General features: G+C 38.6%; 1 protein-coding gene across 4 annotated transcripts in view; it reads left to right on the plus strand.

The window, feature by feature from the left end:
• Positions 1–18,147, plus strand: part of SLC12A6 (solute carrier family 12 member 6) — an 81,235-nt gene that overhangs the window by 43,926 nt on the left and 19,162 nt on the right. For all 4 annotated transcript variants that reach the window (XR_013999211.1, XM_081143158.1, XM_081143159.1 and 1 more), the window contains 7 exons: positions 9,534–9,628; positions 10,656–10,787; positions 11,666–11,812; positions 13,601–13,655; positions 13,976–14,106; positions 14,855–15,096; positions 17,344–17,558. Coding sequence is in view for 3 of the 4 variants with exons in the window: in XM_081143158.1 (XP_080999284.1) it covers positions 9,534–9,628; positions 10,656–10,787; positions 11,666–11,812; positions 13,601–13,655; positions 13,976–14,106; positions 14,855–15,096; positions 17,344–17,558 (1,017 nt within the window). In the remaining variant the exon portion in view is untranslated. The remainder of the gene's footprint in view (positions 1–9,533; positions 9,629–10,655; positions 10,788–11,665; positions 11,813–13,600; positions 13,656–13,975; positions 14,107–14,854; positions 15,097–17,343; positions 17,559–18,147) is intronic.

The raw sequence follows: 18,147 nt of genomic DNA on the forward strand, positions 1-18,147 counted from the left end.
TTTAAAAGGATATGTGCACCCCCATGTTCATTGCAACATTATTTACAACAGCCAAGATATGGAAGCAACCCAAGTGCCCATCAGTAGTCAAGTGGATAAAAAAAAGCTGTGGTACATATATACAATGGAATTTTTAAAAATATGTTTTTATTGATTTCAGAGAGAGGAAGGGAGAGAAAGAGAGAAACATCAGTGATGAGAGTCATTGATCGGCTGCCTCCTACACAACCCCCAGTGGGGATCGAGCCTGCAACCCGGGCATGTGCCCTGACTGGAAATTGAACCCTGATCTACAGGTTCATGGGTCGAAGCTCAACCTCTGAACAACACGGGCCAGGCTATATACAATGGAATATTACTCGGCCATAAAAAAAGAATGAAATTTAACCATTTAGGACAACAGGGATGGACCTAGAGCAGGAATGGGGAACATCTGACCCTCTACAGCCTGCAAAATCATTTGGTCTGGCCCTGCCAAGGCAGTTGCAGGTGGGACTTGAAATTCAATAAATCTAGATTTCTTTCATAGCTAATTTTTAAGTTGACAATTTTGTATGCCCTTGAATGATGTTATAAATATCCAAATGGCCCTCAGCAGATAAAAGGTTCCCCACCCCTGACCTAGAGGGTGTTATGCTGAGTGAAATAAATCAAACAGAGAAAGAAAAATACCATATAATTTAACTTATATGTGGAACCTAAAGAATAAAATAAATGGATAAACAAAACAGGAACAGCTTCATAGATACAGAGAACAAACTGAGGGTTGCCAGATGGGAGAGTGGTTAGGGGGTCTGGATGAAAAAGGTAAAGGGATTAAGAAGTACAAATTGGCCCTGGCTGGTGTTGCTCAGTGGCTAAAGCGTTGGCCCCTGCACTAAAGAGTCTCAGGTTCGATTCCTGGTCATTTTTAGTGAGAGCGGAAGGGAGGGGGGACAGAAAGAAGGAGAGAGGGAGGGGGAGAGTGAGAGCGAGCGAGCGAGCGGGAGACAGGAAGAGAAGCACTGATGTGAGAGAGACACATGGATGTATCTGGGTTTCAGGTTTGATCCCTGGCCCTGTTGGGGCGTGTGCAGGAGTCAACCAATCGATGTGTCTCTCTCACATCAGTGCTTCTCTTCCTGTCTCCCGCTCTCTCGCTCTCACTCTCCCCCTCCCTCTCTCCTTATTTCTGTCCCCCCTCCCTTCCGCTCTCACTAAAAATCAATGAAAAACTATCCTCTGGTGAGGGTTAACAAACAAAAAGTACAAATTGGTAGTTACAAAACAGTCATGGGGATATAAAGTACAGTATAGTGGATATAGTCAATAATATGGTGATAACTACGTACGATGCCAGGTGGGTATTGGAAATATCGGGGGGAGCACTGTAAAGTTCCTAATTGTCTAACTACAAGCTGTACACCTGAAACTAATACAAAATAATATTGAATGTAAACTGTAATTGGACAATCAAATTTTAAAAAATCAAAAACATAATTTATAACAGTTGAGACAGCCTTTCCTGTTCACATGGTCACGTAATTCCAACCCAAACCCGTGCCAAGGGAAAGTAAGTGCACTTACTGTCCTGCCTCCTCAGGCCACAGAAGGCTGCTGAGCAAGATCCCGAGGATAAGGGAGAATCTGACTCACTGTGAGCCCTAACTGTGGTGTCAGTGGTATCTGACAGAAGCAGTATTACAGAAGTAATAGCGCCATAAAAATAAAATTTTTTTGAAGAGCAAGACATTCTGTTTGCAAAAAAAAAGTATGCCATAAAAAATGGAAACCTGGCTCTGACAGTATGCTCAATGGTTAGCACTTTGGCCTGCCCACAGAAGTGTCACAGGTTGATTCCCGGTCAAGGGCACATGCCTGGTTTGTAGGTTTGATCCCCCTCCCTCCCTTTCACTCTCTCTAAAAATCAATGGAAAAAATATCCTCGGTAAGGATGAACAACAATAAAATAATCTGAAATCCTCAGTATGAACCAATGGCATTCCTATCAGTTTTCATTTGAATTGTGCAATGAAATACCCAGCAGTGAGCTTCACAGTAATATCAGTATTATTTGGATAGTAAAATGAGAAAAAAGAAGATTCTATTCACTATTTAATTCAAAGCATTACTGAGACCAGTCTCAGTAGGTGTCCTTCAAAGGAATCTTCTTAGAATTCTGGATAACCTAAAACAGCCCCCACATGTGGATTCGGTTCTTAGTTTTTGCAGAGTAAGTGTATTTGCTTTTCAGACTTTAGAACTCCCATTCCATTTGGGATTTCCTGGGGTCACAGTAGTGACGCAGACTTCTGAAGGCAGCACATCTATCTGAAGCAGCATGATTTCCCATCAAGAATTGATCAGTGCCTTTCAGTATAACCCTCCTGATTTTATGTCAGATTGAGCCAAGCCTTTCAATTAACCACTTCTAATGAGAGCTTTGTTCCTTGCCTGATTGGCCAGGAGCACTAGGGAACCTTCCATTCTACAGCACCACTACAAGTAGGCCTTTGGTAGGACAATTTTGGAGGCATCATTGGTCTCATAAATGTAGACAGAGTTTCCAGGGGCATTCTTCCACCCCTAAAAAGTTAAGCAAGCAAGCAAATGGGAGTTAGGCCAGAAACAGCCAGGACCCGATTGAAAGTTAAGGTGGTTACACTTGAAATTTGAAACTAGAGTGGCCCCAAACGTGGATGTGCCAGGACTGCAGCAAGGAGAGCCAGAGCTGCTAGGAGGTGGCCAGCAGGCAGCAGGATGGGGCAGGAATGTTCTGAGGCCTATTTTTATAGCAACAATTTTGTAAGGCTATTGAGCAGCAGGGCAGTAGGACATTGAAGCTGGGACTCCTACTCTTGTAACCCTCAAGAGGGAAGAAGTGGTCCTGAGTCTTGGATACAAAATTATTAAGTGGCAGATCAATAAAGGATATAATTAGAAAGGTGAGCATACTCAGGAATGAAAGACTGTTTAGAGAAAAGGGAAACAAAAGGAACTTGTAAAGAGAAAAAATACATAATTATTGTATTTGTATTGTATTGTAATAATACATAATTATTACAGATGAAGAGGTTAAACAGTAGATTAGGAACAGGTGAAGAGTGTTATGAACAAAAAGAAAACTACACCTAGACATAGCTTAATGAAAGCTGCACAGCACCTAAGAAAAACTTGAAAGCAGCTACAGAGAAAAGACATTCAAGAACAACATAATGGCAGGAGCGTTCTCAACAGCAAAACCTAGCAAATAATGCTTTAAAGTGTTTGTGAAATTATACTAGAATTATGCTTGGCAAGACATTCAGGAATAAAGGCAGAATACAGGCAATTATAGGTAAAGAAAAGCTGGGATCATTATGTACCACAAGACTTGCTCTAAACTAGTGGTGTTCAAGTAGGAATGATTTTGCCTCCTAGCAGATATTTGGGAATATTTAGAGACATTTTATTGTTGCTACTGGAGATGCTACTAGCATCTAGTGAGTAGAGGCCAGGGAGGCTCTTAAACATCCTACACTGCACTGGACAGTTCCCCTACAACAAATAATTATTTGCTTCAAAATTTCATGGTGCTGAGTTTGAGAAACCCTCCTCTTAAAGGAATTCTGAAGAATGGACCTCAGGGTAAAGGAAAATGATCCCAGAAGACCAGTACTCTGAAATGCGACAAAGAATATTGAACATACGAAATGGTTAACATGGCCCCTGACCCAAGTCAGTATTTTCTCTATGGAATAAATTTTAGTGTCTTATTCGTGGAGTAGAAAGAAAAAAATAGACTACTGGAAATATTGGATAGTAATATTATGTAAGTCCAGAGAAGAGAATTTGAACTGAAGTGTTTGAAAAAGTCTTTGTTGTTTGGGAGGATTACGATCTATTGTTTAATTTACTTAACAGTTTTTAAAAATAAAATGTGTGGTACAATTTCAAGAGTAATTATTAAAAGAATAGAAATAGACTGTGGAAACTCCAAGAAAAGATAGAGGAAAAATGGATTAAGGGAATACAAACCAAAAAAATCCAGATAGAAAATGAGAAACAGGGACAAATAGAAATAAAAAGATGGTAGAATCCAGTCCAAATATATCAGTCTCTAAGGGTGATGGACTAAGCTTGACAATTAAAAAGAGAGATTGTCAGATTTTTAAAAATACAGTGATTTGCTGTTTACAAGAGATCTACCCAAAGCAGGAAGGGCATGTAACCAAAAGACAGCTAGCATAGTCATCATTGTCTTTTTCCTTCTATTGCCTTAGGGTTTATTATGCTGTCTTTCTAGCTTCCTGAAATAGGTACTTGGCTCATAACATTTTTATTCTTTTAACTACTTTTGCTGGATCCTACAGATTTCAATAAGTGGTATTTTCATTGTCACTCAATTTTTAAGTATTTTAATCTTTGATCCTTGAATTGTTTAGCAGTATTTTTTTATTTCTAAATTTGCAAGGATTTTAAAATGTATCCTTTTATAATTAAATTCTTATTGAATTGTTTTTATTGATCAAGATCATGGACTATATTAGACCTGTTTGAAATTTATTCAGTCTTTAAGATTTAGTGCATAACTTTTAATAAATTTTCCATATACGTTTGATTAAAATGTATTACCTCTAATTTTGGATGTAGAACTCCTATGTCCATTAGATGAGCTCTATGTCCATTGTTCATTGCATTATTCAGGTCTCTTTAGCCTTGCTTATTTTGTTTGCATTATCTGTTATTGAGAGAAATATGTTAAAAATCTCCATGTGTGAGGGTAGATTTATCAATTTCTCACTAAAGTTCAGTCCATTTTTTGCCTCAAATATTTGAGGCATGGGTGGGTGGGGTGGGTGGATGGATGGATGGATGGATGGAGTAGGCAGCTTTTTCAATTGATTCCCAATGCTCATTTCTTCATAGTATTCATGCCCTTGCGTAATCCTTTCCCCTTTGAGTGAAGGCTGTATTTAATGACTCCTTCTAATTAATAGAATATGGCAAAAGCGATGTTAAAATGAGATTACAAAAGGACTGTGATGTCTATCTTGCACTCTCTCTGGCTCTCTCTTTTTTCAAAAAATATATCTTTATTGACTTCAGAGAGAGGAAGGGAGAAGGAGAGAGAGAAAACATCAACCATGAGAGTTTCATTGATCTGCTGCCTCCTGATGCCCCCTGCTGGGGACTGAGCGCGAAACCCAGGCATGTGCCCTGACTGGGAATCGAACCACAATCTCCTGGATCCTAAGTCGATTCCCAACCACTGAGCCACGCTGGCCAGGTTCTCTGGCTCTCTTCGATAGCTTGCTTTGAGAGAATCCAGCTGTCATGCTGTAAGCTGTCCTATGGAAAGGCCCACGTAGCAAGGAACTGAAAAGAGGCTTTTGGCCAAAAGGCCTGAGAAGAGCTGAATCCTGCCAACAACAATGTGAGCAAGGTTGGAGGTGGGTCTTCCCAAGGCCTTCAAATGAGACCACAGTCCTGGCAGACCATTGAGTGGTACCTTATGGGAGGCTGAAGCAGAGGCCCAGCTAAGTCATGCCCGTGTTCTTAGTTCACACAAACTGAGATAATAAGTGTGTGTTGTTTAAGCCACTAAATTGGGGAATAACTTGTTACATAAAAAAAGATAACTACAAACAATAGGTGTATGTTTTAAATTGTTATACTTCCTTGTTTTTCTCTTAAAGAAAAATTTATCCAATAATAATAAAACTATATCAGGTTTCTTTTGGTTAGTATTTGCCTGAACTACTCTTTCCTTTACTTTCAACCCTTGCATGCCCTTATATTATGTTTCTTATAAACCATATATTTTGTTTTATCCAACCTTTAAATCTTTGTTTTAACTACTGAATTTGGTCTATTGCATTATTATAATTACTGGTATTATTGACATATTTGGACCATTCTGTCATCCTAAATTAGTATTTCCATTTTCCCCACTTTTTTCTACTTTTTAAATATTTTCTTACCAAAAAAAAAAAAAAGCTGTTTATATTACCCCTGTCCCACTAATAAAGGAAATAGTATTTGCACACGCTCATATTACTCTCTCCCTGGCCCCAGCCCCCATGCATCATGTTGTTATTATCTAGAATAGTTCAGTGGGAAAAAGAGGGACTGTGCAATAGATTCGGAAGAACTCTCCTTTTGCTAACTTCATAGTCTGGCTTCTTCCTATCTTCCTAACTATTCCTTCCTTTCCTCAGTCTACTTCAGCTGTGCTACCTGTCCTGTTTTATGAATCCATTAAGATTGTTTTTGCTTTAGGATCTTTTAAAATTGGTATTCCCTGTGCCTGAAATGCAGGTTTTTCCTAGCTTATGCCAAGGGTATGCTACAGCCAGCTCATACTAGCTCGTGGGAGCCAATTGTATGCATCTTTTCCCAAAACCATGTTCAGTGACTTCACATTAGTAGTTGAAAATTGTCATATGAGTATTTACACCACAGACGTTGTCAAATATTAGAAATCAGTAATCTTTGTTTTTAAAATCTGGAGAGCCTGCTTACCAGCACAGCAGTGATCTTACTGAAGTTGTCCTTCCCCTCCCCAGTCATGATCTGTCTCAGAACACATATCATTGAACTTACTGCTTCTTGAAATGTCTTTGTTTTTGTTTTGCTTATTTTGTCTTCTGTTACTTCAGTATATTCACAATGAAAGCAGCATCTTTATCTGCCTGTCCATCCCAAGGGCCTAGAATAGTACCCAGCACATCATAAGAACTTAATAAATTCTTGTTGAATTAATTGAATAAATGAGTAGCTCATAGTGGTGATAATTTTAAGCTGTGTCATTCTCTTGTGAATTTTCTGCAACCATTAGAGAGGGAAAAGAATTACACTTTCCTTTTTTTTTTATAGGCTTTTATTATGGAAATTTCCTAAGTTACAGAAAAGTGGATAGAATATAATGGACCTTCACAAACCCATTACCTACCTTCAATCATGCTTTTAAGCCCCCACCTAACTTTTTTCTGGGGTATTTTAAAGAAAATTCCAGACATCATATGATTTTAGTTACCCTTTAAAAAAATAGCAACCCATCACATTCAAATTTCTCTGATTGTTTCAAAATGTCTTGACACTTTTATAAGAGTTCACCTTTTTGTCTGGCTGGCATGGCTCAGCGGTTGAGCATCCACCCATGAGCTAGGAGGTCATAGTTCCAATTCCCATTCAGGGCACGTGCCCCAGTTGCTGGTTCAATCCCCAGTAGGTGGCAAGAGGGAGGCTGCCAATCAATGACCCTCTCTCATCGATGTTTCTATCTTTCCCCTCTCTCTGAAATCAATAAAAACATATTTTTTTAATAAAAGAGTTCATCTTTTTTTAGTTTATGCCATTTATTTGTTGAAGAAATCAGGTTATCTGTCATGTAGAATTTGCCACATTCTGAATTTGATGATTGCATATTTGGTGTGATATTTAACATGTTCCTCCTCTGTTTTCTGTGAGCTGGCAATTAGATGAAAAGACTTGATTAGATTTAACTTCCATTCTTCTAACATCTTAGGTCGCACAGTATACTTTTCATTGAATTACATTAGGAGATTGTGTTGTCCCATTTTTAGTGATGTTAAGATTGATCAGTGGGTTCCAGATCACCCTGATCCATCCACGATAAAGTTCTGCCTTAGCCTTTCACCTAATGGTTTTTGCAATCATTGATGGTCATTGTCTAGATCCATTATTTCATTAGGGGTTAAAAATTGGTCATTTTATTTTCTAATTATATTGTCCCATCTGCAATTATTAGCCAGGGTATTTCTATAATGAAGAAATGTTCTTTATTTAGTTATCCTTATATACAGTTGGTATAGGAAAGGCAGGATAATTGTTGGATTCTTTCTGTGGATTATTTTTTAGAATTACATGTTGATTTTAGCAACTCTGTAAAAGTGATTAGATTTTTTAACTTTATTTTTCAATTACAGTTTACATTCAGTATTATTTTGTATTAGTTTTAGGTGTACAGCATAGTGGTTAGGTATTTACATAATACATGAAGTGATTCCCCTGGTAAGTTTAGTACTCACCTGGCACCATATGTAGTTATTAGAATATTATTGAGTATACTCCCCACGCTGTACTTTACATCCTGTGACTATTTTGTACATCTTTTTTTTTCCTTCAAATTGTTCTTCTTAATCCCTTCACCTTTTTTAGTCAGCCCTTCAACCCCCATACTCTCTACAACCATCAGTATGTTTTCTATGTCATCGAGTCTGTTTCAATTTTGCTTGTTTGTTTGTTTTGTTATTTAGATTCCACATATAAGTAAAATAATGTATTTGTAAAAGTGATTATATTTTTAAAATATGTTGGATATTTTGCATATTTGCATTTCAATCCATTGCATCATTTACTTTTAGTAGTCATATCATTCCATTTTAGCCAGGGGGAACTCCTTCAGGTTGGCTTTTCTGTCCTTTGGCATGACCCAGTTATTTATTTATTTATTTTAATCCTCACCTGAGGATATTTTTTCCCATTGCTTTTCAGAGAGAGTGGAAGGAGGAGAGAGAGAGAGAGAGAGAGAGAGAGAGAGAGAGAAAGAGAGAGAAACATTGATGTGAGAGAGACACATCTATTGGTTGCCTCCCGCACTCACTCCATCCAGGGGCGGGATCGAGCCTGCAACCGAGGTATGTGCCCTTGACTGGAATGGAACCCGAGACCTTCAGTCCATGGGCCAACGCTCTAACCACTGAGCCAAACCAGCTGGGGCTGACCCAGTTATTTTGATAGCTTGTTGCCTATTTCCCAAGCTCATCGTATATATATTTAAGGTTATGGGACTTTAAATTAATTTCTTTAATTTTTATATTGGCATCTATTTTCTCAATATTTAAAATCTTGGTTCTTAATGGCCTTTGCATATTTTTTAAAATGTTCTTTCTTTCTCTTCTACCAGACAGTTGTAATTATATAGCTTGCACAATAAAGAATCAAAGTTAAGGAAGTGCTCAAACACCACAAACACTGCTGTCCCAGGGAACCCAGTCTTTTTTTATTTTTTTCTTCATACCTAGTTTACCAAATTCTTGTGGGGTGCTTCTTTGAATATAAAATATGTGGCAAGTGTTTGTATAAAAATATTGCTTGATTAAACCACCTAATGTCATTTACAAAAGGTCAGACAGCAACTGAAGGCAGAGAGCTTTTATTGCTGTTATCAACAGCAGCAGTGTGGGAAGTAGCCCATGTCTAGCATGGTATTGAGCAGGTAATAAATATTAAATTTCTTTTTTCATTGTAGATTTGGATGACTTTAAGAGACCCTACTAGGCTGGAGTCCTAAAAGAATAGTATTTCCAGAGGTTTTCATATTGTTAAGAAAAGGAATGAGCTATGTTTACTTCTTAGAGATTTGTTTTTGCTCTTCTTGGAGAGGGAGCCACATTCTCCAAGCAATGCTGATTGAGTTGTACACTCTCACATTAAAATCTGAATATGAAAGTGGGTTCTATATTAATACAGAGACGACAGACAATTATTTGGTGCTGGTGTTTCTTCAATACCAGTGAGAAACTAACTTGGTTTACTTTTTCCCCCAGATGATGGCCATAAGAAAGCACGAAATGCTTATCTCAATAATTCCAATTATGAAGAAGGAGATGAATATTTTGATAAAAACTTGGCACTCTTTGAGGTAATATGTGGGAGAAAACTAGGACAGATTTCAGGAACAGAGATTTCAATATAGTAGCTGTTATCCATTAGTTTTAAAACAATACAGGCTGGATAATTTAATAGCTAATTGTTAAAATACAATACTTAGAACTTGTCATTGTGGTTGATTTAATCTGTATAATCTAATTATTACTAATTAATGGGTAGCAATTAAATCAAATTCCTATGAAATAGGAAGAGGAATGTTGACAACACAGGCATATGGAGAACCTTGCTATCAAATTCAGCTGGGATTTAAATGTTTAAATTGGAATTATCTTCTGAGTGTAAAATAATGTGTTTTTCAACTCTGTGTTTGAGAAGACTGACATCTACCTTCAAACTACTAATCAAAAAGCAGTGTGGCAAGCAGGCTGCTAGAGGCAGAGGACCTGTGTGTCTTCTCTAAGACAGCATGGCCTCTGCAGTCGGGTTGTTGAAAGGAACTATTTTATTCCAGTGTTTATGTCCACTGCCTTTGTTTGGCTTTGGACAGTGATATGAGTGCCACTTCTCAGTGTGCCCATTTTTTAAATGATGTTTTCTTTCAGCTTCCTTCAAGAAAAGGTCTGAGGTGAATATTTAGTTCAATTACAGAAGTTTTTTGTTGACCTGTTCTTGGTGCTAGGAATAATAGCCATAAATTAGTAGAATGTTCATAGCCTAAAGAAAGAGAGTACTCTGATTAAAGGTCATATTATCAATGTTTTTTATGAGACTACACCTGTCTGTAGGGGCCAGTATGATTTTGTTTTTACTGTAAAGTTAAGCTATTAGAAAGAACCAGGAAGCTTTTCGTTTAAGAATTTTATAAGGATTCACATAGGCCTGATTTAGTGTGATATTTTAATGTGGGGGGAAATAAAGTCTCATTGATAAATCGTCTTAAAATATTTACCCATGAAATATTTTCTCATTTACTTTGCAATTTTCTGGTAAGTGGTCATTTTGATGCTATTTCCAGTGTGTTCTTCATCACTCGTCTCTTCCATACTTGTTTTTTTTAGGAAGAAATGGACACCAGACCAAAGGTGTCCTCTCTCCTCAACCGCATGGCTAATTACACTAATCTGACTCAAGGAGCAAAGGAACATGAGGAGGCGGAGAACATCACTGAAGGGAAAAAGAAGCCCACCAAGGTGAGGCTTTAGAAAACCAGGATAGATGAAAAGAGCCCCATACATAAAAAAGGAGGAATATCCAGTATCTCACTGTCATGCAGTCTAAATTTTAGTGTGGGGACACATCCTTAAGATGTTTTAACTGTGTTGATAAATGTTCTAAGGAAAATATAAGCAGGGTAAAGAGACCAGCAAGGGAGCCAGAGCAGAGGGCACTGCTATTTTAGAGAGGCTGATAGGGTGATATCTGAGCAGGGCCCTCCCTGATGCGAGGGAGTGAGCCACGTGATAGCTGGGAGAAGAGCATGCCAGCGCCAGGCAGCAGCACTTCAGAAGAAGCGTGTCCACACCTACCTGCTGGTGCTATCTTTCTGGGTTTTTCCAAGACCAAATATCAATCTTTTTTATCAAAATGAAAATATGGAACAATATTACAAGTTAGTTTTTTGGTTGTTCAGGGGTAAAACAATCCTCAGATCTTTATTTTACCAACTACATTTATCAACTACCATGAAGGATATATACCAGATTCTGAAGATCAAGTCATTAGTCCATTTTTAAGTGAAAAGAGAAAAGTAACAGCTTGGAACAACAGAAATTTTTTAAGTTGTTGGGGTGCACTTAAAAGTTTATTTGTATGCAAATGCCTATGTAAACACGTGGGGACCTATGAAAGGTAAAACTGTATAGCTCTAGGAATAATAAAAGGTACGTGATAGACATTTCTAAATTGGAGATTTTATTTGTGCCTCTTTTAAATTATTTATTAAACTTATCTCTGCTTTGAGATAAATGTGATAGTTAGGGAGCAAGTTTTCATATAAAAGTAAAGAGATCAAGTCCTCTTTTCTAGATGACTAGATAACTTTTTCTTTTGCCAACATCTTTCTTTTCAGAGCCCCCAAATGGGCACCTTCATGGGTGTCTACCTCCCGTGTCTACAAAATATTTTTGGAGTGATCCTGTTTCTACGCCTTACATGGGTGGTGGGCACAGCTGGAGTTCTTCAGGCCTTTGCGATTGTCCTGATCTGCTGCTGCTGCGTAAGTGCAGAGGTGGCTCCTGGAGACCACCTGGAACCTTGCCAGTGCTCAAGAGTATGTGCACTTGACCTCTTGGGGAATAAAACAAAGAATACTAGGGAAAGACTCATTTCAACAGGAGGGATTATTTTGATATTAAAACCAAAAGGATTTTCAGTTATTTAGTGTCAGTCACTGCTTATATCTATAATAAGATTTACTAGAAATTATAATGAAAGTCTACAGGAAGCAGAAGATACAGCCTACAAAGGATTCAGAATACAAACCACTTGAGCCTGATAGCACCAAAGTTTTCACAGAAAATGCGTTAGAAAATGGGGCATACTGCTCCAGGAGAGAGCTGAGAAACAAAACTGATTGTTGTTTGGGAGTGAGGATCGTTTGTTTTGTTTTGAAGGCTCATTCATTTTCTCTTTCCCAGAAATTCACATGTTTTTCCCAGGTCTTCTCTCCACTATACTGAGAACATTTTTTCCCCCTCACCCAACGATATGATTTTTATTGATTTTTTTTAGAGAGACGAAGGGTGAGAGAAAGAGAGACAGATCAATGTGAGAGAGAAACATCGATTGGTTGCCTTCCATAATGCACCCTGACTGAGGATCGAATTCACAACCCGGGTACATGCCCTAACTGCCACCTTTTGGTGTATGGGACAGTGCTCCAACCAACTGAGCCACACTGGCCAGGCCATACTGAGAACATTTTCATCTATAAGTTGATAGGGGTTTTTTTAAATTATTATTTTATTTCCCTGGCTGGATGGCTGTTGGTTGGAGCATCGTCCTGTACACCAAAAGTCTGTGGGTTTGATTCCCAGTCAGGGAACATACCTAGGTTGCAGGTTCCATTCCCCTGGGGCGCCTATGGGAGGCAACCAATTGATGTTTTCTCACATCGCTGTCTGTCTGTCTCCCCTTCTCTCCCCCTCTCCACCTTCCTCTCTCTCTAAAATCAATAAACATATCCTCTGGTGTGGATAAAAAAATTATATTTTATTATTTAACTAGCAACTGACCTCTTTTATTGCATCACCATTATATCCTCCGTGTGCATTATGCTCAGCAGAACACTCTGCAGAGCAGCGCAAGCAGCCATAGTCTGTATCATTAAGTTAAAATTAATGGTACCATCTTTTTTTTTCCATTTTCTTAGTCTTGAAACTTTATTGCCATGTTTGGCTCTCTGATTGCCTCTTACACCCAACCAGCTCCCCAGGCCAATCATGCCTCCCTCTGAAATCTCTTACATTCCGCGCTCCCTTTATATTTCCATTGCTGCCACTGCAGTCCCTGTCTGTCACGGAACTACTGTAACAGCCTGCTGACAGGGCACCCTGCCTCCATCTACTCCCAGTCTGCAGTCCCTGCTGTACTCTGCTGCCAGGTGATGTTTTCAAAATACAGTTCTTAGGAGCTCAGAGGTCTTCAGTAGTTCTCCTCCTTACTGAATATTGCTCTTGCTATTGTAGCCAGCCTTTACTCCGTTTCTAATCTGTTTTCCAAGTTGTTTGGGAAATCCAAGAGGAGATCAGTGGTTCTCAATAGCACCTAACCTACTGATTATGATGTAGGGGCATTTTAATAGAATACTCCAGGTAATAGTAGTGTGACTTGTGTAATAAGTTGTACCCACATCATCTCATTTCCATGCCATTAGGTATGACAGGTAACTTCCTCCATAAAAGTAGGTAGAGGTAAATTTTCCATAAGTTCTCTGAGGTCCACAGATGGGAAATAGCACAGAAAGGTATATAGTAACAATCTCCTCCCTTCTTTTTCCTTACAGACAATGTTGACTGCCATCTCCATGAGTGCCATTGCGACTAATGGAGTGGTGCCAGGTCAGTAGGCTAAGCACAGACTTCAGGGACTGTCGGTGGTTACTGTGTGTTTATTATGTGAAGGCCTGAAGGTAAATTTTCAAGGAATCGAATCCTATTTTGATCTGTTGGCCATAGACACTAATGCTATTTAACTTTAGAATATCATCTTTAAAAGTTTCTTTATGTTCTAGGCTAGAATCTTTCATTTTTACTGCATTCTTAGCTTCCTTTAGTTAGAATATATTTAATTGGGCTCTCTTGTGCCCCTAGTAATATTTATCCTTCATGCATATTTTTATTCTTACTTATAATTCTTCACATACCTCTTTGTGTTTTAGCTGGGGGCTCATATTTTATGATTTCCCGGGCACTGGGCCCAGAGTTTGGTGGAGCTGTTGGCCTCTGCTTTTACCTTGGTACCACATTTGCAGCAGCCATGTATATCCTTGGTGCCATTGAAATCTTTCTGGTGAGTAGTCACTTAGTTGTGTTCTCCGATGTAGGTAATATAGATTTGGATTTACTTTGTTCTTCGATGTCAAAGCTTCTGAGAGATCAGCTGTAAGTGATTGATTGTGATCAGCTGACCTGTTACAGGCTTACCTCATTTTATTGCATTTCAGTTTATTGTGCCTTGCTTTATTGCACCTAGCAGACACATGTTGGCCTCCTAGTTAATATGCAGCAGAAAGGTTGAGGGTATCCTTTGCCTGCCTACTCCTTCCCATCCTCCCAATCACCACCACGCCACCACCTCAACCAAGAAGTTAGTCTCCAAGGAAGATTTGTACCAATGGGAGGGAAAGTAAAATAAAGTTGTGGGCTTTTTTAATATTTTTATCCCAATGAAATAGAATTTTTTTCATTTCTTTATTCACTAGGATATATTTTTTACTATTTAAACTAATGATAGCAGAAGTAGGACTCAAGATGACCATTACAATTATTTTACATAACCCTTTGTCTATAAGTTATTAATGCATTCCTTGTTTTTTCGATTTGGAAATACAGATATTCAGAACAGCATGTAGACTGAAAAAAAAATTGGTGATATCCCATTTCTGTAGGCATTCTAGATCCAAACAGAAATTAGGCTAAGTCTCCAGCCATTTGTCTGTCTCAGCTTTGCTTTCTTTTGTGAAACCAAATCAAACTACAGCATCCTTTTACTTGCTTACTTTGAAATTACCTAATTTTCTACTTTTTCTGTGTAACAGATATATATTGTCCCCCGGGCGGCCATATTTCGAAGCGATGATGCCCTGAAGGAATCAGCAGCCATGCTAAATAACATGCGTGTCTATGGCACAGCCTTCTTGGTCCTCATGGTGTTGGTGGTCTTCATCGGCGTGCGCTATGTGAACAAGTTCGCCTCACTTTTCCTGGCCTGTGTCATTGTGTCCATCTTGGCCATCTACGCTGGAGCCATCAAGTCGTCTTTTGCCCCTCCACACTTCTCGTACGTTTCTGTCTCTCCGACGAACCATTCATGTTGGGTAGTCATTAGCAGTATCTGGCGATGTGATCATTTCAAGTGAGAATTTTCCAGCATCTCTGAAATGTCCCTTTTGGATAAGCCTGGTCAGCATCTGGCGGGAAGCCTCCCAGCAGACTGCCTAGTTTGTTCGTGTTGATGCTGTTCCTTATGTCCCAGGCGTAAACCTGGCAGCTGTAACCATCATTTGGCTGTAGATAATTAGTTTTTTAAACCCTCTGATAATGATTGGGCATATTTGAACTAGTCATAAAAGGCTTTTCAAACAGTATAGTTATTGCCAGCAACCTTTATAAAGTATTTAACTGTGGGTTCCTTTCATTAATGTAAAAGCAAAGTCAAAGGAAACCTAAACTCCTACCTAAATATTTGTAATTCATTGAATTTTTTATTCTGTTAGTACCATAATGGACTTCCTAGCCATAAAATAAAGGGAAATAAATGTCATTATTTGCACTGCTATCTCTCTGTGTATAAGTTATATTATACACCATAAGTAGTTCTGGTACCGTAAAGTATGTTTTTTGAAGCAGTAATGGATTTGTGCAGATATGTGACTCACAAGCTCACCTGTTTTCCATTTGACTAGTGGCACAGGGACTAACCAGCACTGAGTATTATTTGAAATTTGTTACAGAGATTGTCTTTGAAAAGTTATCTGGATCATACAGGGATTAAATTCATCAGTACTATGTGGATTTAACCTGATTACAGAAAAGTGGATTTTCCAAGATGAAAAATTAGGTTCAGAGATATTAACTTAAATTACTTGCCCAAACGTTAGTTAATAGCAGAGCAAGAGCATGAACTCTCTGAGTTTCTTACTGCCAGTCCAGTATTTCTTCTATGCTAAATGATGTCAGCAATAGGTTCCATCATACTTTTTTAATCTGCTCATCTAGAGACTACAGCACAGCTAAAGACCCATTTCAGAGTCGTAAAAATACTAAGGCCACATTCTGGCTATGTCTTAACTTGGGAAATTCCATTTTGCCTCAGGTTCTCCTCTGATGCTTCTCCTCTTTTCTGATGGATAAAAAGGTTATGATATGTGATATTTTCTTTAAAATATTCCAGCAAAGCCCTAGCCAGTTTGGCTCAGTGGTTAGAGCATCGGCCTGTGGACTGAAGGGTCCCGGGTTCAATTCCGGCCAAGGGGACATACCTCGGTTGCAGGCTTATTCCCCGGCCCTGGTCTGGGCTCATCCAGGAGGCAACCAATCGATGTGTCTCTCTCACATCGATGTTCCCCTCTCTCTTTCTCTCTTTCTCTCTCTTCCATGCTCTCTGGAAAGCAATGGAAAAGATATCCTCGGGTGAGGATTTAAAAAAACCAAATATATATATATTCCAGCAAAAAAGACAAAAAACCTAGAGGAATGCATGAAACAAGACTGGGAAATGTTGAAAGTGGTTGAAGCTGAGTAATGGGTACATGGTTCATTGTGTATGCATGCTATCATCTTGCAGATTTTAAAAGTTACTTTGTTCCTCCTGAAAGGTATTTTAACTGTGGGTGTATTATTCCTTTGTACGTATTCATATCTCCGGACTAAAGAAAAAATAAAATCAGCAGTGAATATTTCTGTTATCCTTAAATACCCTCACTCCCACTGGGTCCAGGCTCATGTTCAAAACAGGTCTCTCTTAGGCCACAGAGAGATTGCTTTTTAATTCTAGCCAAGCTGTATTCCTCCAAACAGTGGCCAGAGGTTTGACCTTTAGCAAAACATTTTCAAGGGGTTTGTTATGAACATAAGCCTTTTCTAGACCAAAAATAAAATTAGGGGAATTTTTTTTTTTTTTTGGTAAGAACAGAAGGACCTAACAATTGGTTAATAACCTAGAAATTGTGGAAGATGAATCAGCAGTGTATTATTCACAGTCTTCATATTTGAATTCTGTCACTACCAGCTACCATCTGTGTGACCTCATGCACAGTACTTTATCTCCCCAGGCTTCAGTTCCTCCATCCACAAAATCAAAATAATATTTTGTGAGATTGCTATGAGGATTAAATTGGCAGAAGATGTAAGTCACCATTTCCAGAGCTAGTCAATAAATAGTTTCTTTCCCATCCATGACAGTGAAGATCTCAGAGATGACATTTTCCTTTTACTAACCTCTTTATTATTTCCTAACCCATTTCGAACCCATTTTCTTTTTAAAAATCTTCTTCCTGTGCTTTATTTTCTGTTTGTTTTTACTTAGGGTCTGCATGCTGGGGAACCGCACCCTTTCATCAAGACACATCGACACTTGCTCTAAGACCAAGGAGATCAACAACATGACAGTACCATCGAAGTTATGGGGCTTCTTCTGTAACTCCAGTCAGTTTTTCAATGTCACCTGTGACGAATACTTTGTTCACAATAATGTCACATCAATCCAGGGCATTCCTGGATTGGCTAGTGGTGTCATTAAAGGTAAGTTGGGAAGTTTTTGAACAAGTTTTTCCTTTGAGGAAAAGGGGCTTTGCCCTCTTAGACTCCTTTGTAGTCCATGAAGACTCACTGCCAAGTGTCATTCCCCGCTTAAGCTCAGCACACAACCCTTAATTCAGCATCTTTCTGCTTTTCTATTAATGAATTTATTCTTTCTCAGGACTCCCTTACAGTGTTGTCTGCGAAAAAATTACCTCCTTTTGAGAGCAGAGCTGAGCAAATCACTTTTTAACCTAGAATAAATAATAAAATATCCTTTGTGTTATAGTAAAATTACTACTCATCTTCCAGCATGACAGCTGGAATGTAACTATTTTAATGTCGCCGCATCCACATGTGTGTTTTCCTAACTCGGCTGCATTTCTGAAACTCTTTCCTTAAGCGACTTCTATTTTAAATGCGTGGTCCCCAGATTTCTTTGCGTGTAAGCAAGTTTACACTAAGAAACAGCATTGATGACCAATAAAAAAATAATAGGTTTTGCGGGGCATTTAGCTTTAGTCTGCTTAAGTTTTACTGCTTCGCATTAGTAAACTTAACTGGACTTGTATGTACCAAAGCATTTTGTCAA

The sequence above is a fragment of the Miniopterus schreibersii genome, assembly GCF_964146895.1.
Source record: "Miniopterus schreibersii genome assembly, chromosome: 1".
In the NCBI taxonomy this organism is placed as follows: Eukaryota; Metazoa; Chordata; class Mammalia; order Chiroptera; family Miniopteridae; genus Miniopterus; species Miniopterus schreibersii.